General features: G+C 38.6%; 1 protein-coding gene across 2 annotated transcripts; it reads left to right on the top strand.

Moving 5' to 3' along the window:
• Nucleotides 1-51: 51 nt before the first annotated feature.
• PROSER1 (proline and serine rich 1) lies at nt 52-22,443 on the top strand. 2 transcript variants are annotated; one of them, XM_032678345.1, is made up of 13 exons: nt 52-810; nt 4,815-4,880; nt 5,418-5,486; nt 5,955-6,049; nt 8,228-8,321; nt 8,828-8,938; nt 9,657-9,740; nt 10,702-10,780; nt 13,013-13,108; nt 13,232-13,276; nt 15,519-17,277; nt 17,934-18,081; nt 22,119-22,443. In XM_032678345.1, the coding sequence occupies exons 1-13, from the start codon at nt 766-768 to the stop codon at nt 22,122-22,124; spliced, it is 2,697 nt and encodes an 898-aa protein (XP_032534236.1). In that variant the 5' UTR covers nt 52-765; the 3' UTR covers nt 22,125-22,443. The 2 variants fall into 2 exon arrangements, with proteins under 2 accessions (XP_032534236.1, XP_032534235.1); XM_032678344.1 differs by lacking the exon at nt 22,119-22,443 and adding an exon at nt 19,396-21,062.
• Nucleotides 22,444-22,598: the final 155 nt, after the last annotated feature.

Here is a 22,598-nt window from a genome sequence, read left to right as displayed (position 1 = left end):
CGGGCCCAGGGCGGCGCAGAGGGGGCGGCTCACAGTGGCTGCGGTGGCGGTCCCGCCAGAGCGCTCAGCGATTCGGCGCCGCGCCAGGGGCTGGGAGAGGGGCGAGCCCGCCGCGACTCCCCGCCGCTCCTGCGCAGGCATCGCTGTCGTCGGCCAGCGTAGAAAAGGGCCCTCGGTCCGCGCTGTGATGCCATAGGGGCGCGACGGCGGGAGGCGGGACCGGCGGAGGGGGTGTCCTGTCGGTGTGTTCGCGCCGCTCCCGGGCCGCCTTCCCAACCTACCCCACCTGCCCTGCCCTCCCCGCCTTCCCCAGGGGCCGCTCGGGGCCGCGCCGGCTCTGCCCGCCGGGGTCGCAGGGCGATGCGCTGCGGGGGCGCCCCGCGGGCGGGCGCGGGCAGGCCGGGCCTCGGCGCCGCGTGTTGAGCCGAGCGGCCGCGGCTGCCGCCCCTTCCTGCCGCTCCATCCGTCCCTGAGCCCCGCGCCCTCCCGCTCCCACCACCGGCCCGAGCGGCCCCGGGACGCGCCGTGACGGGCGTTCTGAGCTGCGCCCGGCGGGAGCCTTTGTCTCTGTGTCCGGATGAGGAGATCCCGGGCCGCCTTCAGTGCCCAGATTTTTTTTTTTTTTTTGGTTACGTTCTCTTTTTTTTTTTTTTCTGTATGCTTGAAGACTCTTAAGTCTTTAACCCAGATTTTTTCCGTTTTTTAATTTTTTTTTTAAATTTATTTAGTTTTTATTTCCTCCACGCGTTGAATGAACTAATCAAGATGGATAAGAAATCATTTGAAACCGTGCTGGATGAAATTAGGAAGGTAATAACTTCTCGATTTTTATATTATGTTAGCTTAATAATTTGATTATAGGCTGTAAGACAGGGAGTAAGGGGTACAAATTGAAAGTGGGGAAATTTAGGTTAGATATTAGGAAGAAGTTGTTTACTGTGAGGGCGGTGAGACACTGGAACAGGTTGTCCGGAGTGCTTGTGGATGCTCCAACCCTAGCAATGTTCAAAGCCTAGTTGAATAAGGCCTTAACAACCTGGTCTAGTGGCAGATGTCCCTGTCCATGGCAGGGGGCTTAGGACTAGGTGGTTTTTAAGGCCCCTTCCAACTCCTTAACATTGTATGATTCTGTTCCTCTTGATGAACACACGAGGTGAGGGGTTTGTGTTCTTTGATAATCCCTTCAGGATTCAATACAGACTAAATTTCACCACCGTGTGAAGAACTAATCCTGTATTGCTGATGTATTCCACTTTTTGTGTGTAAGATGTAACAGTGTAAAACTGCTGTGACATGCTTCCTCGCTTTGAGATGTTTTTAATTGTCTCATAAAACTGACACGGAATGTCCAGACTTGTGCCACTGAACTAACATTGTGTCCTTCAAGAGCCCTATTTGAAATAAGCGCTTGAATAAGGTTATTGCAGTATTTTCACTGTCAAGGAAGATGAGGAACAAAAACCATGTGCTGGTTTAAAGGTAAACCGGCAGGGGAAATGAACCCAACTCAAAAGAGAGATTATAAATCAGAATAACAATTTAATAAAATAATACAATAAATACGATTATGCAGACAAACAGTTGGTTTTAACCCACAAAACCCAAATGTATAACCCAGCATCCTGGGGCATGAACAGAGTGATGTTCTTTGGGCCCCCTGAGTCCAAAGTAAAAGGAGAGGGGAAAACCTGCTGGTGAGGGTGCTGTTGCTGTCTGGTCAAGAGTGGTGGTCGCAGTCAGGTTGAAAAAGTGGTGGTTGTAGTCCAGTCGAGTGGTGGTCTGCAGTCTGGTTGAGAGTAGTGGTCTGCAGTCTTCCTCTGGATCCCACGAGTGGTTAAAAAGGTTCCAAGACTCCAAGATTATATATTCTCCAGTTCAGGCAGGAATGCCCAGTACCTCCCTCAGGGCAGGGGGTTCCACAATGGGTGTGAGGACAGAAAAACCCTCCTATCTCCAAGGCCTCTTAACACCCAGTTTATAGCCTGATGAGTCAGGCTGCTGTGAGCTGATGATGTAAATGGTTCATTGATAACAGTTTCTGGGAAATGGCATGGAAGGCTATAGAATACACAGTTTTGGGTTACACCTATACAGTGATGAACTGGTCCTAGCTGTTCTAACTATGACAAACCAAAATAACCAAGTATCTCTTATTTGGGGAAAAGAGTTGCATTTACTTGGCCTGACCAGAGACAGTGTGAAGTATCCACCTTTTACAAATCTTTGTTCAGGAAGCCCAGCCATGAAGAGATACACCGCACAAATAGGACATAAGAGCCGATTTCAAAGCTGCACGCAGCAGTCCTTGGAAGCCACATCTCTCACAGCTTCGGAGTGTTTGCACAGCTTCTCCAGGATATAAATCCTACGTTTTGATGCTTGCTCCGAGCTGTGCTTCTGCATCCCCTCTTTAAAAACTAACGGATCAAAATACCTACTAGTTGTGGGGAATAGAGATACAAACCTGGGCTTCCTGGTGTCTGGCAGGTCTCTCCTTTCTCTCTGCATTGAGGCCTGCATTTAATAGGAAAGCTAAAGGTTAGTGGTTGGCATAGTTACTGAAACGCTGGAGGTGGAAAAAGAGAGAGAAAAAAATCAGAACCTCTGAGATTAATTTTTCCTGGTTTGCATGGGAAGTAGAAGTCTGTAACAATGTATTTTGTTTTATGAATCTTTCTAAAGATGTCTTGGTGTGAAAATGAAGGGCTTGTTTCAGATAAGATTGCCTCGTGGCAGAAAAGGGATCCTTAGCATTTTTGTTATAAGTGGGCTGTTTTTGTTATGTTGGATTGTCTAGGAAAGGTAAATTTCCTTTGGACTTGGGTACTAGAGTTGAGTTGCAGTTCAGTTGCTCTTCAGCATGAGGCCCAGTTGGTGGCTGCAGTTGCAGTATTATTATTTTGCAACATAGTGAGGTATAAATGAGTGTGCAACAGAAGCCCCAGGGATGAGTCTTTTTTATCACATCTGCGTTTACTAGCATTTTTGCATAAGGTCACGGTCATAAATTCTCCCTTATAAAATAGGTATGTGTATAACCAGCTAAAAACATGACAACCTAATAAGATATTTGAGGGTGTGGACTTCCCTCTCGGTTAAAATTTTGTGTGGAAAATCTGGGAACAAAAAAAAAAAAAAAATTAAGGAACAACTTGCAGATGAATGCTTTCTGTGAGAATTCATGGTGGGAAGGAGTAACGTTTCAATTATTGCTACTGCAGTGCAGTCCTTCAGAATACGCTCTGTGATTACTAAAGGCTTCAGACAAAAGGGTTTTGACATGTGATTTTAGGCAATTATGTTTCCTCTATGCTATCTGCCTGTATTCCTGTAAACCCAACTTGCAGTTGATCTAAGGATCAGTGCTGTGCTGTGTTAATAATAGCTGTGCTGTTGCAGTGTAATGTTGCCCAAATGCTGATTTCGTGTCTTTGCTGCTGTGTTTTTGTCTAACCTTTGTTTCTAGCTCTGTGGTAGAACCTTTATTTGTGATTCACAAGTTAGTTGTGCTAGTGTGTTCCATTCTCAGTCCTACATTTAGGAGGAACAATTATTTAAATGTCTTCTTGTGTAGCTTAGTATTATTTTCCCCATATTTATAATTATTAGCAAAATAAACTTTGGGGATTTTGTTTGTTTGTTTCTTCCATAAATATACATAGCAGTAGTTTCTGTTTGTGTTCTTATTATAAAGTCATTCAGTTGTTGATTTAAGAAAGAAAAGTAACATTTGTTTTGGTAAAAAAATATGACATACCACGTTCTTTTCCAAAATACATGGAAAAGGAAGAGACAGAAGAAAAAATGAACATGAAGAGAGAAATTCTTTTCCCTCTGTGACTTCAGTGTGTCTGGTAGTGTTTATTTCTTAATAAGGTACAGAAAGGAAAAGACTTGCCTCAAACAGTATCCAAGTGAGTTTCTGTGCACCTGTGCTACTCACAGATTGCAGTGAAGACCTCACATCTGTCTGTGTGAAGGGACAGGAACAAAAAAATTTAGAGTAGATTTTAGGGCTACTGGGAAGCAGATAGTTATGGATGTGGGGGTGAAGCTGAAGGTGGTTTGAGAATATGCATGAGATCTAGCAATAGATGGAGACTTGGAAACTAAGGAAGAAAGGTGTTTGCGCCAATTTGGGGCAGGAATTCAGCTGTCACCTCTCTTCTTTGCATCTTGTACCATCTCAGTGACTGGGTATGAGGAGAGGAAGGAAGTCCTGGCTGTTAGATAGCTCACATGGTTATCAACAGAACTGTCTCACCACAAAGTTAAAAGTGCTGCATCAAAGTACTGCACTTTGTTTGTTTTGTGTGATTGCATGGTAAAGTTAGAAATCTGAAAGGTTAAGAATGATAAGACATCATTCACCTCTGGAGCAAGCTTTGCTGTAATCTTAATTCTTTCTATACAGACTTGTTATCCAGTCCCTTCATAAATTCACTGAAGTAAAATGCTTTGCTACTTAATTTTACAGGAAACATACAATGAGATTGTCTGAATAATCAACTGTATTATCTTGTTTAACATAAAATTGATATAAAGCTTTGGGGCAAAAAGAAGAGTGATGATGATGATGTTCTCTCAGCACAGTTATAAACGACAATAAAAAAAAAAATGAAGTCTTTTTCTGTTTTTCACCATTCTCAATTATCTAAGGAATATACTGTTACTTCAGAATGCTGCAGTGTGATTGATGCAAATGCCACTTTGTAAGGGCAGAAATTTTTAGATTAAGAGATTAGTAGATGATGGTGCTATAATTATACTTTTTGGGCAACTAATTGTACATCTTCTTTTTCTGTATCTTTTAGGCTGTATTGACTGAGTACAAATTAAAAGCTATTGAATATGTTCATGGATACTTTTCTAGTGAACAGGTAAAGTCAACACTGTCATGGGTTTAATGGGAGCTATTGTTTTTGTGTATTCAATAATGCAGAATTTAGGATTATTTTGCATATATTGTCTAAACAGGCATGTAGTAATAGTTATCCAACTTATTTTGATACTATGTGTATTTTTTCCCTGTTTTTTTTTTCTGCTGACTTTTTTTGGTGTATATTTGGTAAATATGCTGTTTAAGATACTGAATGTTTATAAGCTTTTTCAGAGATAGTTGACTCTTTTTTTATTTTAATACAGTCTCATTGTTGTGCATATATGCAAATATATAGAGAGTAGTATCTATTTTAAATATTTCCATAGACAATCTTCATCTCATAGCATAGATTTTTTTAAGTGCCTACTTAGAGATAAAAACCATTAGATGCTAGTAGGCACTGATAATCAAACATGCAGACAGATGTTTTTTAACAGTATACCACTGTACTATAAAAATGGAAAGATCGTATTGATGCTGTTAGCATACATTTTTAGTATATCTAAAAGATTAATTGAAGGCCTTACTATTGCAGGTTGTTGAGTTACTGAGATACTTTTCCTGGGCTGAACCACAGCTCAAGGCAATAAAGGCTTTACAACATGTAAGTTCTTGTGACATAATCTTGTGGAATAAATTTGCTTTTATAATCTTATTTTAATTTTGTGATATCTACTTTTGCAACTGATGACTCATTGTACCCTTTATAATTGTCAAAGTTTCCTCTTTATGTGCTGCTTCTTCAGTGGTATCAAACTATGAAACTTCATACTTCTAACCAGGGTATCTTTTCTGACTAAAGTGTCTTTTACTTTCCTGTGTATCACAGAAAGAGATGTAACCCTTTGTAACTATTGTTAACTTACCTGATTTCTTTGTTTTGGGTGAGTGCTTTTTGAAACTGCTTGTTCATAATTTAGCGTAGAGAATCTTTTTCCAATGGGAGGGAGAGACTGTTAAGTGTTTGTTGAAACACACCATGTGAAGTTGTTACTGAGTTGTATTCTGAATTTAAAATAATTGTACTTCTTTATTTTATATGCACTTTTTTTCTTTCTTGCTTTCTTGTCAGAAAATAGTGGCAGTTCCAGCATCAAAAATGGTTAATATTCTCAACTGCTTCACATTCAGCAAAGATAAACTTATTGCCCTTGAAATCTTAGCCTCGTAAGTATCTTTCATGCTGTATTCCTTTAACTTGTGTTGGTTTTGCTAATGTTTGGGTATATAAAACTTTACATACTTCTAGAAGGAGGCACTGTACCTGGTTAAGGTAAAGCACAAATCCATTACTGATTGTAAATCAGAAGAATTAGAAGTAGACATTGTAGAAGTAGACATAAGGCTGAGAGAATTGGATTTGTTCAGCCTGGAAAAGAGAAGGCTTGGAGTTGACCTAATTTCAGCCTTCCAGTACCTGAAAGAGAGCCTACAAGAAAGATGGAGAAAGACTTGTTACGAGGAATGTAGTGACAGGACAAGGGGGAATGGCTTCAAACTGAAAGAGTAGATTTAGATTAGATATTAGGAAAAAATTCTTTACTGTGAGGCTGGTGAGGCTGGAACAGGTTCCCCTGAGAAGCTGTGGATACCCCATCCCTGGAAGTGTTCAAGGTCAGGTGAGATGGGGCTCTGAGCAACTGGGGCTACTGGAAGATGTTCCTGTCCATGGCAGTGGGCTTGGACCTAGATGATTCCAACCCAGACCGTTCAAGGATTCTATGATTGTGGAAAATTCCATAGTTCATTTGAGTCTTGAGCATGCTGCTATATGGGCTTCTGCCTGCTGTAAAACTGCCACTTTGGCAATGATTTTACAGTGGTCTTCAAATCAGGTAGAAAATGAAGACGGCCTTAAGCTTATTTCTCTGCTCACTGAAATGTGAAAGACTTGAGACTAGGGCATTCTGGGAACTGACCTCTTTTGCATTCGAAAAGCCTTCTAAATTAAGTATATAGATCTCCTAAATTGACAAATCTACAGTCTAAAAAAGATGTATAGATACTCTATGTTTACAGAGAAAGTTGGGGTTTTTCTACTGAACACAACTGGTTCAAAGGATCTGCTACTTACACATATTTACACTGGAACTCTGCTGCTTGGTTCAGGGGATTTATTATAAGAATATTGTTCTGTTTCGGGTTGTTTTGTTTTTTTTTGCTGTAAGTATGTCTGCCTTGCCTATGAATGCTGTATATTACAGCCTGCTTGAACTTTCTGGGGCATATAAATTCATGATATAAATATCCATAAAAAAATTAAGACACAGACTCCAAAATCTGGCTTTTGGAGTTGAGTTTAAGGAAGCCATGTGAATGCTCCTAGTCTATTTCAGACCAAAACAAAGCAGGGTAGCCTAAGGAAAATTAGTCAGTGGCACATTAGACTCTTCATTTGCTAGCTTCAGCTCATGTGGGGGGAAAGCATTGTAACTTCTTTAGCTGTTGAATTTCTACAGTACAAGAGCATAATAAGGGAGTCTTGATTAGGAATCCTAAGCCAAATCTATGTGCTGCTTACTTTGTTAATCAGGATTAGAGAACAAAGCCGAAAGTTCAGTCACATTTAATAACGTTCTTTGAGGCATTTTTCATGTCTTCACTCAACATTCTGCTGATTTCATTTCTGTCTAATATCCTCCATTGAGAAGTCCTCCTTTCTGGTACCATATTGTATTTCCAGTAGTTTGGATGGCAGAGGTAGTATTTGACAGAATAAGGCTGTGATCAGGATTTTGAAAAAGGCAGGTAGAAGCAGGCATTGGTCTCCTGGTACTCACACATTATGTCTTCCCTGATGTGTCTAGTGTTGTTTTGGAGAGAGAAGAGAGGAAGAGTTCTTTTTGGAACTATCTGAAGACTTTCACTAGCTGTTCAGAACTTGGAGAGAACTGCCAGGAGTTGATCTTTTTCATTCTGGAGTACCAGAATAAGATGAAAATTTGTTTTTTTACCAGACGAGCAAGAAACAGTGGCAAACTGAGTAGCTGCAGGTTTTCTGCTGTGCTAGGAATTGTGTGCTGGTAGCAATTAAAGCTTTCTAACAAACTGTTGTGATGCAAAATTCGTTTTTTCAACATATTTTTGCAATAAAGTTTAGCCATCATCATCCATAGTTCCTTATTGATATTTAATTCTAATACCATGATTTACTTAAGACGTAAGAAGTCCATATTTTAGGCTGGAAGTTTTTACTTTAATAATAGTAATAGTATGATCTGAACTAATTATGGGTTTTTTTAATGTACTGCTGGGTAGTGGCTAAATAAGTGTTGGTGACTTTTCAGCGGTTATTTCTACTTATGCCAATGGAATGGCAGTAATTGTCTGTGACTGTCTTTTTAGCAACATTGTTGATGCTCAGAATTATCGCCTTATTGAAGATCTGTTCAGAATTAATATGTCAGAGAAGAAAAGATGCAGAAGAATTCTTGAACAGGTAATCAAGATATACTAGTATCCTTGATTCTGTCAAATAAGTATTGTTTCCATCCTTATGGTCATTGTGGGGTCAAGGCTTAGCATGAGGACTGTTGGGAACTGGTGGTGTAAGACAAGCTGAAAGCAACTGCAGAAAGATAAGAGCTATGTAATGCTTGTGCAACAAAAGGGGAAGTTTCTGTAGGCATTAGGAATGTATGGAAAAGGGAGCACAGAATTGCAACCAATGCGGAAGGAAACAGTTTGTGTTTGTTTTAGAGAACACCAAGGGCTTAAGCCCAAGTTCAGTCTGAGCAGAACTGGTCTGAATAGAGTTATTCAGAATAAAGGAGACTTTGGCAGAACCTCACACTTATTTGGATTATTTGGAAAAAGGTTTGAGACAAAAGATTTCAGCTGTTCCATGTAGGTTGATTCATGCAGTCTAAATGTCATGAAATAGTAAAATTCCTTTAAAGCTTTGAATTTGGTAGCAAATAATGTTCTTTCTTGATTATTTTGTAGGCTTCCAAGACAGGTTGTAAGGCTCCTCATGCTATGATATCATCCTGTGGCATGATTCCTGGCAATCCTTATCCCAAGGGCAAACCAAGTCGCATAAATGGAATTTTTCCAGTAAGTATGATCCTATGCTTTTGCTTTTCACAAATGAACTCTTGATTTGGGATTCACTGTAGTATAACCAAAACCAGAATTGATATAGATGGAAGGAGGACTGGGGTCAAAACTGATGTGCATTTGTTGGGAGATTTTTGTTTGTTCATTTTTTAATACCCCCTTCCACTATTATAGGGAACTTGCATTATTTTTATTTACCCATTCTTTCTAGGCTGCTTCAAGTAAAGATTACTTCATAAATTAGACATTGTTCATATCAGAAACACATTGTAAAATACAGCAGTATTTGACAGAATCAGGAGAGGTATAAAGAGCCTTACTGGTAGGTTGATAAGATGGCTTAGTATGGTCACTACAGTACTACTGCTAATCTTAGTGTAGTTCTTGAACAACCATGTTAAGTATTTTCTGTAAACACATAAGGGACTATGAAATGTTATCACATCCACAAGTCAAAATGCAGAATTCCATCATCAACCTGGACCGTTTAAAATGCCTCTCTTTACAAAAGCTCAGTGTTACAAACCAAGCTGTTGGAATACTGTTACTCATCATTTTACAAACCTAAAGGACTGTTGTTTTTTTTCTGGCAAACATGGTTACTTTTAGAAGTTTAAAAACTCAAATGTAGTTGGGAAAAAGTCAAATATGGCAGAAATTCTATATCAATATTTGCTTCTAAATTAGTACTTTGTTCAATTTTCTTTTGTTTCAGGGAACCCCTATCAAAAAGGACACAGAAGAATGTACTAATGAAGGAAAGGGAATAGCAGCCCGTATACTTGGACCATCCAAACCAGTATGTCTAATAAATGAATAAATAAATGAAACTTCAAGAAAACCCAAAACAACCACCAGCCGATTCAATGAGGCTTTATTATAAAATGCTGTTATGTTGCAAGAAGACTGTAGAGCAGCAATTTAATTGAAGCTAAACTTCTATAACGAAGTTAATATGACCTAGTAATTTTTTATTTAGCTTGAAAATAAGCTGTAATTTTTAGCTGTGGAGGGGAGATTCTCTGCTTGATACAGTGTGTGTGCATTTGAAAACAGAATTTAAATTACAGTAGCAGAAGAGAAAGCTAAAAGCATTTTTAGTAGTCCTTCATGAGCTGATCTTTGAGGATTTCCTACATGGACAAAAAAATGCCTGCATCTTGGGAACTTGAATTACAGCTGTGCTTTTGAAGGAGCTTCTTGTTTCTTAACAACATGGCTGATCTGTATTTCAAAATTCCTAAACATGTGGGACAAATTTTCAGTGAACCTATTACTCTTTTGAAGTATTGTTCAAATATTTTATTGTCACTTTTATTATGAGACGTTTCCTACAAAGCTGTATTATTTTAAAGGCACAGGTACCGTCAGAAATATTGGTTAGGTTTGAATGTGCTAAATCTTTAAAATGAGATGTCAGTCCAAGACTGCAGAGTGTGAGAACTGTGAGGCAGAAAGGAGTTCCCTTTCCCACCTGTGCTCAGTTTCATATTAAAATTTAAATCTAAAATCTAATCTGCTTTTCACTCATGTTAGGGATTTCAGGGAGTTTTTAAGGTAGTTGATGAGAAAGTTGATGTTTGTTTCATTCTTTTCAGAAAAGAGTGAAATACTTGCACTGACTATGGATATTATAAAGTTCATATCACGTGTATTTGTAGTGAAGAATGCCTGTATGTAGTAGTATCTGAATGTTAGTTTTTTGTCTGAGATACGTCAGGTAATGCTTTCACTATTGCCTTTTCCTTTTGTTTATGTAGGCTCCATCGACGTACAATCCACACAAACCAGTTCCATACCCCATCCCACCATGTCGGCCACATGCAACTATTGCACCAAGTAAGGCTTCTGTGTGTTCTAGCTTGATGCTATTGTTTCATGCATTTACCTTTTAAGTAATGTGTCAAGTATTAGTTTCTCTGACCATGGCCATCTTTGAAATTGGCTTGTGCTTCCTTGGTGTGTTCTGAGTACTGGTTTCTACCTTTTCCTGTCATGACTGCAGAATTGATAAAAAGAGGAATATATTGACTTCTTTTTCCAACATCCACATCATAAGGAAAATTCACAATCCTATTCTGATGATAAAATATTTAATTTATGGATAAATACTGTGCATGTTAGACAAGGGCTGTGACTTTGTTGTAACATTTGACCAAGATTTGGGCTTTGGCCTGTCGAGTCTAACTTGTTGTTGTAGAACCAAACTTAGGGTATGGTCAGCCACAGCCCTGAATTGGATGGAACTATGTAGGAACTTGCTGGAGGTCTGTAATATGTTTCTCTCAGCTGAAGATTCAGACTTGTAATCTGTTTTTCAGTTGCCTTCAGCTTTACCTGCAGTTTCCTGAAAGAAAAGCACATTTCAGTCTTAGAAGGGACATAGTGATTACGTTTTCCTGCTTTTAGTCTATTTGTAGCCTTGTGCCTTAAGTAAGATTGAGCCTTTATTCATAAACTCCTCTTTCTTTGCTCTGTTTCATCAGTTTGATTCCTTGGAAGGGAGCAAGACAATTGCCCTTTCTTAGAAAGAGGAGGTTAGAGTACTTACGTAGTCTGACTGGTCTTTTTTTTCAGTATCTGAAAGCCCTTCTTAATCTTGCAATTCCTACTACAAAACAAGGAGTGCTCTGGTTAGGACATTTGTTTTTCACTGATGTTAGGGATTTCTAAGGTAGTTGATAAGAAAGTGTAGTAGAACTCTTAGCATGCATGTTGAAGGGTGAGTCATCTAATCAACCCGATCTTTGCAAATCTTTTTATAGCCATTTTGGAAAAATGGGCACTGCAAGTGGCTAAACTAAGACTGATTATTTATGCCCAAGAAATAACTTACTCCCAGGAAACTGTATGGGAAACTCGCAGATTAGCTAAAATTTGTGTTAAATAAGTCCTATTCAGAGTAACTTAAAGTACCAAATTTGACCTGTGACTAGATATAAATATTAGTACATTTTAGGATATGAACAGCTTTTGAGGTTTCAGGGCCTTATTAGACTGCAACATGTTTTTTAAGAGAGTTCTTGTGACAATGGAACTCATAACTGTTGAAATTATATATATATTTATGTGTGTGTGTTTGATGAGGTTGCAGATGCTGACCTGAAACTATTGAATGTGATTGTTTTCAAGCAATGGTCAGAATGATGTTTTGTTTTCAACCTCTAACATTTCCTTCCTGAGTGACACAATGATTGTTAGTTGCTTTTCTGATTTTCAGGCAAGAGTTGTCATGCAAGAAATCTTGACATGAGGTGCAGTTGTGAAATGTGAAATAGGAAGGAGTTGTGTATGACAAATTATTGCACTTTCAGTATTGTTCGAGTGCTACCTTTCCCCATGAAGCACAAGTTTCTATGCTCCTAAGCTATTCATTCAGGACCACTGTGAAGTGTGTTTATGTTCCTGCAATTTAAATTCTGATGTTCTTCATCAGAACTGTATACCACAGCAATACAACAGTTTGAGTTGCTCCAAAAAAATAAGAGGAAAAAAGGTATTTTTAATATGTCAATTGCACTAAGGATTTTATATTAAAATAATTTGTTAACCCACTTGAATTTCTTAACATTTAAAGAAATATTGAAGAATACTAGATGAAGTATTTGAAATGGAACATTTTCCTCTGAATTTTCTGGCTAGTGTTGAAGGGCTGGTCATGGTCACTGGTCTGTGTTTCTCTTTTTTATTTGTCAAGACTTTAATGTTAAAGAAGGAGTTGCAACAGACTTTAAATGACGAATATGAAAGTAACCAATGATGCTGCAGCACTCTGAATCACTCCTTCCCTTAGAGTTTGTTCAGGCAAAATGAAACTGAAAGGAATTGAAACCTGACTTTTTTGTGCTTTCTCAAGAGAATTGCTCCTAGTAAAATTTGAATCGCAACTCATGCCATTCAGGCAGACATTGGCAAAAGCCAACATCCAGCCTGGATGATTAACTGGTCTAGCTTTTTGATGAAGAAATGTCTTACAGTCTTGAAAATGTTCTTTTAAAGCAGAAGATGGCTACTGGTTCATTGAGATATGGGTTTTTTGACAACAAACGTGTATTGCATTTTTTATTTTAGGTGCTTACAACAATGCTGGCTTAGTTCCGATGGCTAATGTCATAGCTCCAGGCTTACCAGCTCCTCCACCATACACTGCTAATCAAGTGGTATCAGGTAAAACATGCATATCTTTAAAAATATTGATTGTATTGATTTTGGAGTTCATTGTAGTAAGTGGATCATTCACTGACAGAATTTCATTTGCTTTTAAATAACAAGCTATTGTTCTCTGTTTAGAAAATGAGGACCTTTCCAGCCAAGCAAAACCTTCCCAAAATCAAGGTAAATTGCAAATCCCCAGGGGGATTTTTGTGTTGATTGTATCTTTGTTATTTGTTCAGAAAATGTTAACAACTTACTTGTTTGGTGGGGTTTTCACAAGACTGTAATTGTTTAACTACTGTTGGAATAGGATTCCTTGAGAGTGGAGATAAAAATCATCAGGTATTCCGTGCTTAGAAGCACTGTAACTTTAAAACTCATCCTTTTGTGTTAACCAAGTTTTATATTCTTAAGTATATAAGTATGTGAGAAATCAGGTAAACTAAATCAAAATATGTTTTGCAATGTCGGGCACTGAGATACTTCAATAAATCTTTGCAGTTGTTGAAACTCTGGACATGTGTTGGAAAACTCATTCACATTTTAGTTTCCTATAGCAGTTGCAATAGGAAGGTAGAAATACAAGGGAGATTCAGAGATTCATGAATGTCTTATCCCAGACTTATATCCAGCTATGTCTACCTGCACTTTTGTATTACCCTTTAAGATCCTGTTCTTTTTACAAAGACAGTCGTGCATTTTTTTGTTGTTTTTATTTGTATAGTGCTTTGTATGCTTAGTATAAATCATAATAATACCATTAGGAACAACTTATAAAAAGACTTTGATAATACTTTGTTAGGTTTGACAAATAGAAGCTTAGAATCTACTGACTATTGAGTCAGACATATTGACAAATACTGCAAATAAATAAAATGACCATGATAAAGTCTAGCTACTGTAAATATTCTTAGGGACAAAAAAAAAAAAGTTATGTTTTGTCTTTTCTTCTCTATGTCCAGGGGTGGTTCTACAGAATGTTTCAAAGACTCAGTTTATTGTTATATACCCCTCCATAAGTGTGCATATATTTTACAAGGTAGTTAATACAGCTAAATGAATACAATGTAAGGAACAAAATCTTCTGTAGCAAGAGAAACTCAGTAACAGCTCTGGATTCTGTTGCAGCTGTATTTTGTTGATTATCTTGGCTGTCAGGATTAAATAACTGATCTTCAGGAAAGTCTTCAGCTTAGAAACAGAGTAAGGAAAGAACAGAATCCAGAGCTGGGCAGTCTATTTTTTTTTTTTTTGGAAAAGAATATGTAAAAGAAAATAGTTTTTTTGCAAACTTGCTAGTTTTAGAGTTTAAAGATATACAAAACAGGAGTTTGTCGTATCAACTTAGGTCCTAGATTTGAAAGATTAATTTTTTTGGATTTGTGTGTATATATGTAGAATTCAGGCAAGAGAGACATTTAAACCGTTACAGAGTTATGGGTGATGAGTTTGACTGGTTGGATCAGTGATTTGCTTACAGTTGAACAGATTACTTCAAAAGTAAAATAAAACAAAAAAAGTTGTTTGAGAGGAATGATTTATTAACATGTTCATATCCCACAGGAAACTAGAGGCAGGCATATCAAGGTGCTTGACATGTTAGTGTTCTTAAATGCAGCTTCTTTCCGTTAATCTCCACCTCCCCATTCACAGTGTGCCTTCCTGTTTTCCTCCAGCTTGACTGATGTCTATAACTTACTTTGTAGGATTGACACAAGCTGATACTCTTAGTGGCAGGTGCTTGCCTTGGTTACAGACACCTGACTAAAGACTTCTAGAAATATTTGTTGATAAAGTCAAGTGTCTATGTTAGTTTAATACTGTAGTGTGATACATGAATTTAAAAGTGTACCTTCTTAGAATCAAAATCTGAAGGAAGCACAGTGAAGAGAATGACCTGATTTTGAAGGAAAGAAAACTACCAGCACCTGAAATCAGCTTTCTTCAGTTGTTGACTAAACTTCTCTGAAATCATGATACATTGAATTAACTGGTTCTGAAGGAAATTCTGACCTTCAGTGAGAGTGGATACAGAGGAGCCCAGGTGATCTGATGCTGATTTGGGTACTACCAAATATTAGGGACTAGAGGGAGGGTGTTTACCTGTATCACTTAGATGTTCTTACAGAGTATATTTGAGTGTATCTGACTGTTTTGCATGATATCATAAAGAGGTAGCAGATGTCACAAAATGTTTTTAAAAGGAATGGTAGCCCACATGATGTACGACTTGTGTGATGTGTTTGTATGTACCTTTTTGGTTTGTTTTCATAGGTTCCAGTATCCATTGTTTATATATAGACATTGCGTGTTAGCTATTGTCTGTGTATCATATTTTGAAATGCTGTATAAAATGTTTTTGTGTTGATTTCAAACATTTCTGACAGTTTCAAGTATTCTTACTGGTTTTGTTTCTTTGCAGCTTTTTCTGCACAAGCGAATCAGCTCTTTACTCCTCATGGTTCTAATCCTTCAACACCTGCTGCTACTCCAGTCCCTACCCCATCACCTGTCAAGGCCATAAGCCATCCATTAACACCTGCAACTCCACACATCTCTGGGATGAACATCTCTACCCCTGTCCTTCCTGTTTTCCCAGGACAGGTCTCCTCTTCCATCCATACATCTCAGCCATCCACCCCAACCCCTACTGTCATCAAATCCCTCTCATTGCCTGGTGTTCCTGTCACATCTGTTCACAGTGCAACCTCTACCCCTGTCCCTGCAGTTTTTTCTGGGCTGGCTTCTATACCCACTGCTATGCCTACTCCACAAGGTTCTTCCACTCCATGTGCCACACCTGCACCTAGTGAAGCTTTTGCATCTGCTACTACACCATTTGCTGGCCTCCCGTTTTCTGGAACCTCTTCTATTGCTTCTGCTAATAATCCTGCTCCATTGTCATCAGTTTTTGCTGGCCTCCCTTTGTCCTTGCCGCCCAATGCCCAAGGGATTTCTAGTCCTGTTCCATCTACAATTGCTAATTCTCCTGCCACTACCATTCCTGGTTCACTTAGCTTACCTAACCCAATTTTGTCTGTCTTAAAGGGATTTCTGACATCAAATGATGCTTCATTAATCAATTCATCTGCTTTACCTTCTGCTGTGACAAGTGAGCTCGCTTCTTTATCTGCTCTTGCTAATCAAAGCTCTGACCCTCCCACTTCCTCTGTCAACAAATGTTACACTCCATCAGCCACCCCTACACCACAGCGTTCTTCCACACCTGGGCTGGCTATATTTCCAGGTCTTCCATCCCCATCTGTAGCCAATTCTAGTTCCACTCCAACATTGCCTGCACAGTCACCTTTAACCACTTCGCCGTCAATTATTCCAGTCAACTGTGGCTCATCAGCCTCCCTCCTGCATGGCACAAGCCCTACTAACCCTGACCAGCAGCTCTCATCAGCCCCAGCTGCCACAAGTATCCCAGTTCTGGTCAAAACAGAACCCATGAGTCCTACCCTCTCAGCCTTCAAAGGTCCTCCTCATGCAGCCAGCCCTTCTCATGGCACTATAGGCCTGTCAGCACTTGGGCGTGCGTACACCTCAGCAGCTTCAGTGCCAGTCAGTTTACCCAGTTCCCTGAATCCAGTGCTGTCAGGTCTCTCTTCTTTGAGTGCTCCTCTAAACAATTCCAGTTCTCTGGCTTCCATTTCCCTCGCTCCACATGGCTCCTCTGCTCCCATTGCCCCTGTGTTCAACGGACTTCCTCCTTTTACGTCTCTAACCAGTAACTTTGCTTTTACTGGTAACCCAGCACTTACACCACCCGTCACTCTCCCAGGGTCTTTGTTAGCTACTCCGTCTACAACCGCTTCAGCCGTGTCTGCCCCCCATGTGAGTTCCACTGCTGCCGTACTCTCAGGACTCGCCGCCTCAGCAACAGCAACAGCTCCACCCTTCTCGCTTAACTTGTCCAGTGCTGTCCCTTCCCTGTTTTCTGTTGCCCAGGGACCTCTGGGATCATCAAACCCATCCTTCCCTGGTTTTCCTGTCTCTAACACACCCTCTGTCACTCCTGCTCTCCCTTCTTTCCCTGGCCTCCAGGCATCTTCTGCAGTAGCAGCAGTTGCACCGTTGCCAGCAGCTGCCACAGCTCCATCTCCAGCTCCGGTCCTGCCAGGGTTTGCCTCGGCCTTTAGCTCAAACTTCAACTCTGCACTTGTTGCGCAGGCTGGGTATGTTTCTGTTTCTGAAGGAGGTCAGAACTATTTCTTTTTGTCTTGAGCAAAACACTGATTTTACTTCAGGTGTAGACGTTATTTTCGCTCATAGTTAGTAATTGCAGATAATTTTTAAAGGTAGTTCACTAGTAGATTTCCACTTGTCTTTAGAAGCTGATAGAGAATTGACTAAATAGGTTGTCCTCAATAGTCCCTGTTATGACAGTTCAATCCAGTGAGTGATCTTATTTCCCAGATGAGGATACTTGGCACCTTCTAGGCTTTTACAAGAATGAATTCCACATGGGCATCCATTGACACATACAGGTAATAGTAGACAATGTCTTAGATGTTCCTATGTTTTAAGGAAGTACTCAGCATTAACTCTTGTCTGTAAAGTTTTTTTGAGTGCAAATTGTAGGCGCAGTCAAGGTACAAAAAATTTGGAGTTCCCTTCTAAGGTGTGCCTCAGATAGTCTTGGTTTGTGTGTGCATGAATAATTTGTAGGTGAGTAAAGTCTGGGCTTCTGTTTGGAAATTCTGGCCTTATGAGGTTTAGAAAAAAAAGTGCTTTTCTAATTTGTATAGATGTAATCTTATAGAGAGGGAAACATAGGATAAAACACGATGCAGATGTTCCTAATAATAGCTTCATTTTGACATTGTTTCAGCTTGACTTCTGGACTACAGACACCGGGAAATGCGGTTTTTCCTGGTCTTTTATCTCTCCCTGGTATCCCTGGCTTTCCCCAAAGTGCCGCACAATCTTCCTTACAGGAATTGCAGCATAGTGCAGCTGCACAGTCAGCACTACTACAGGTAACATGCCTATTTGCTAGTACTGTTTTGTTTCCAGTGATCATTTGAGCATGTGCTAACTTCTTAGGATTACTTTAAGTCAGTAAATGATTAAAACCCCTGACCTGTGTGAGAACTGATTACAAGGATGATGATAAAGAACAACTGATATTAACTTTTTACTCAGGGCTGGTATACAGTGCTTCTATACATTATGAATGTGATTAAACCCTTTTCAAAAACTCTTTGTAAAATGGGGAGAAGTAAAAGAAAGAAAAGATAATGCAAATGAAATTTTTGCTGTGTGTGTGTTAAATCTAATGACCTGGCTGTGTAATTGCAAAATTTGTGGTCAGTTCCAGTCTGACATTTTAATAACTTACAGATTTGTGGACCCTTTGTTGTGAGTTACATGACTCTTTACACATGTAATCAGATTGTCTTGAATTTGTGTCTGTTGTGGTTGTGCCTTTCTCTTGGTGATTCCCACAAATACAGTTGTTGTAATACAAGCTTGAAGTGGCTTTGGGTAATGTGTAGTCTCATCATCTCTTATCCATGAAACAATTTGTTTCATTCATCAACCTATGTAAGTTAACTGCAACTACCATTAGACTTGCGTTTACATGTTTAGTTTGTCTTTTGTTAAAAACAGCCTCTGTACAGTTTAAGGATTCTGGTAGGAAATTTGTCCTTCTCCACAAAACACTAAAAGAGGCAGTCGAGTGTCTTGAATTAATGTTTTCTCTCTTCCGTGACACATCAGCTGTTGAAATGAAGCATGTGTCTAAGTACTATTCAGTGTGCAGAATATTGTCAGATATCTTTTGAATATCAGGGGATTGGAAGAAGCAAGTTATTAGGCCATGATGCTTTTGCAGCTCAGGAATCTGTTTATTCTGTAGAAATCTATGAATGCAGATTGCATTGAGGGAACATCATTTTTCTTATTTACAAGTTTCAGTCACTAAAATTAACACTTATCTACTTGAGCAGTGAAGAGAAAGGAAGTTCGAACTCACTGAAATACTACAGCTTCTGATTAAGCTATGCCTTCCAAATCAGTAAATGCCATTAACATTTCTTTGTTTTCCCTCTTAATCCAACTGCTTTCTTCATTCTCTGGTATTTCAGAGAAATAGTTGCACTACAGTTTAGTATCTGTGAATAGAAGCATTTCTCATCTTTGTTCTTTACACACTTCAGATTATAAATAATTTTTTTTTTTGGCTTGAGTTGGACTGGTATCGTGGCTGAAATTTTGCTTGATTCAGATTTTTGTTTGTTTCCTTGTTTTTATCAGTGCTGTTTCCTAACTTCTTCTCTTCCTTAAAGGCACATTCTGCTTCTGCTCTGGAGAACTATACAGCTCAGCCTGAAGGTTTTGCTAACTATCCATCAACACAAGGAACACCATTTTCATTGCAGACAAGTCTGCCCCAGAGTGGATGGCAGTAAATACCAGACATTTTTAAAGACTGGAATGTTTGCTTGACAGAACCTGATCCTATTCATTTTGAAGGCTGTCTCTGCATTAGTGGGAGCATGGTCTGAGTTGGCAAAGAAGGGGAAAACATGAGGGTAAAATTATTCCAGGAGGCTGTGTCAAATGTCAAACTTAATTTGTGATTGCATTCAACTGATTCAGGGTCTGATCCTGTGAATTGCTGAGCATCCTTGACTCTCCTTTAATCTTAAGAGTTGAATGTTTGGTGTCTTACAGGATCGGGAACATTCAAACAGACGTTTATGTAAATAGGGGTAACTGACTGTCAAACTGAGTGGGGAGAGCAAGTATACTTAATAGTGTGTATAAGCACCTATCCTTCTGTTATGTTTTGTATGGTATATGTGGTTAATGTAGAATGAGATCTAGGCTGAAACTAGGCAATTAAAGCTGTAGATGATCTTTCATCTAGAAGCACACTTCTTGTGTGTGCATAGATCAAGGTCAGCTTATTTTTTTGGATATTTTCTTTGTATGTATGAGGATCTCCTGTTAGCATCAACAGTATGTTAAGGGGAGGGTAGATTAGAGGTGTGTGGGGGTTTTCTTATGCTTTGAAATATTGTCATGGGCTTGCTGCTGAATTGAGTACTCCTTTGTCTGAAAAAGAAAGCTAGGAAATGATGCTGTACTATATTTGGGTAGCAGTGAATTATGTTTAACTGGAGTATGGTTTAGCTAGCTGAGAATATGTCTTTCCAGAGTACATAAAAACATTCTAACTCGCCTCTAAAATAGTGTTCCATAATATTCTCCTTGCCCCCAACACCCCTCTGTGAATGAAATAATTGTACTGCGGATAGGCTGCCTATCCGGCACTTTTGACTGCAGACTTTTGTGAATGTTTACAGACATGGGTCAAGTTCTTCTCTCCCTTATACTCACAAACAAACTGGTTCTCTATGCTTTTCAGCTATAAACTACAACTTGATGGTGCTTACATTATCCTGTGAATACAAGTGGGAGCAGAATTTGGACCATGGATTTTTTTAGTGTTTTTCCTTGGAAAACGTACATGATTTTAAAGGCATATAGCTAAATTAACTGTTACGATGCAGCATATAGAAAGGTCTTGCTTTGTTAGTGAAATTCAGTTGTGCACTCTTCTAATAATGTTAGTACCTGTGGCAATGTGTAACACTTCATTGAGTATCATCTATTTAAGATATACTCTTGATCATGTTCCAGAGACAATAGAGATGAATGATATTCAGTCACGTGATTAAATTAAAATGTAGAGGATAGATACTACACTGTAGAAAAGTTCTGCACCTAGAGTTTTACTTTTTTAAAGATTGATTCTGCTGGGAGATGTTGCTAATGTATTTTCTTTCAAGATGTGAACAACTTTTTTAGAATGTTAACAGAAATTACTGTATTGGTTTTTAACATAATTTTTTTAAATAAAAAGTTTACAGTCATGGCAAAAAGGCTTTGCTGACTATTTACATATTTACCTAAAATACAAATGAATAAACTTGTTTTTGCTAAGATATTTCTGATGTTTGGTCTTGCTTATGCTGTTTCTTTATGATAGAGAATTCTGTCCATAATGATGAAATTGACTTCCTAAAGAGTGACAATAGAGATATCCTATGAATTTTTTAGAAAAATTTGGCAGCAATTGGGTAATCTTATATTTTAATAATCAAATTTATGTATTATGTTAAATCTAAATATAAAAACGTTGTACTCTTGCTTTCTTTTTATTTTGTGAAACCTGTTGAATTATTTTTCTCTACTCTGGACTGCTTTTAAAATTGGTGCATTTTATCTTGTCTCAAGAAATCTGTGGAAGAAATCTCTACCATCTTTCATTGTACTTTCCTTCTCATTCTTTTCATAATTTGTTCTTTGTAGATTTGTAGATCAATTGAAGAAGGAGAAAATAAAGATATAAATATCTTATCAAAGCAGATTGACTTTTGTCCCATAGATAGGAACGTAAAGTAGTTCAAAGTCAGCATTTTGTGGGCCTAAGTTTGATATCCTTTTTTAATCCTAGTTTCCCCATTAATCAATCAAAGTCTGAACTAATTTACATTACCTTTTAGTCAAAAACAAGTAATATGCAGTGTTTTATCAAAAAGTAGGCAGTTTGTACCTCTTTCTCAAAACATCTATTGAATGGCTGTGGGGTTTTCTGTCTGAACATGGGACAACTCAAAGATACTGATGAGGTTGTGAAACCTTGTTTCTCCAAATGCAAACAGGTGAGAAGTAGTGAAAATGCAGTATTAAATGCTCTTCTCCTGAAACAGTGTAGTTAGTGAGTGGTGTCTAGCCACATCATCCAGAGAAGAATATTTCATACATAGGTGGTGTAGTTTTACAGACACACTCCCATCTGTGTCAGACAAATGAATAATTTAAGAAGCATTAAACTGTTAAGTTCCTATGTCTTGAATGGGCTCTCTGGTTCTTAGTGAAACATATTGAGCAGAATTCTGTAAATTGAACTTTCCAGTGCTTAGGATTAAGATAAAATTCAATTTTATAAATATTTCTCCTGATGTAAAATTATTCTTTATTATTTTTTTTTTCTCTTCAGGAATAAAGTCTGTGTTCTTCATTGTAGCAAACTCCTGTGACCCAGCCTTGGAATATCTGAAGGAGGTGATTTCTCCTGAGCTCTTTCATGCTTTCTTGAGCACCGTATTTAAGAAGCCAAGGAAAAGTCTGTTCCTGAGGCAAACCACCTTACACTGAGCCTGTACTGGGAAAAGGCTTTTGCTGTATGACTTTAATTCTGAGCTATGATTTTTTTTCACTGTTCAAGTTGCCTATTACTGCTGTATTTCATCTGTGTTGACAGACTACAAAGATAGGGTGAGGTGAAGTGTTCTTTAAAATAAAATCTTTCTTGGAAGAACTAAGAACTTACTGGAATTGTGTTTGCAAATGTTTCAATGTTTCTTTCAAGTACTTTAATTGCAGCTGCAGTGAATATGAGAGAAACAGCAATTTTCTGTCCTCCTCTTCCTCCTATTTGCAAATGAGTATTCTGAGTTTGGCTGGGCCTGAAAGGAAA

The sequence above is a fragment of the Chiroxiphia lanceolata genome, chromosome 2 (assembly GCF_009829145.1).
Source record: "Chiroxiphia lanceolata isolate bChiLan1 chromosome 2, bChiLan1.pri, whole genome shotgun sequence".
NCBI classification, from domain to species: Eukaryota; Metazoa; Chordata; class Aves; order Passeriformes; family Pipridae; genus Chiroxiphia; species Chiroxiphia lanceolata.
Note: the sequence above shows the minus strand (reverse complement) of the source record. Positions and strands in the feature narration are given on the sequence as shown.

Excerpts from the sequence above, each read along its gene's own strand:
- PROSER1 (XM_032678344.1), top strand. The coding sequence starts at position 766 with ATGGATAAGAAATCATTTGAAACCGTGCTGGATGAAATTAGGAAG. Across the intron at positions 9,741-10,701 it reads TACTTGGACCATCCAAACCA|GCTCCATCGACGTACAATCC; the intron begins GTATGTCTAATA and ends TTGTTTATGTAG. Across the intron at positions 17,278-17,933 it reads GCACTTGTTGCGCAGGCTGG|CTTGACTTCTGGACTACAGA; the intron begins GTATGTTTCTGT and ends ACATTGTTTCAG.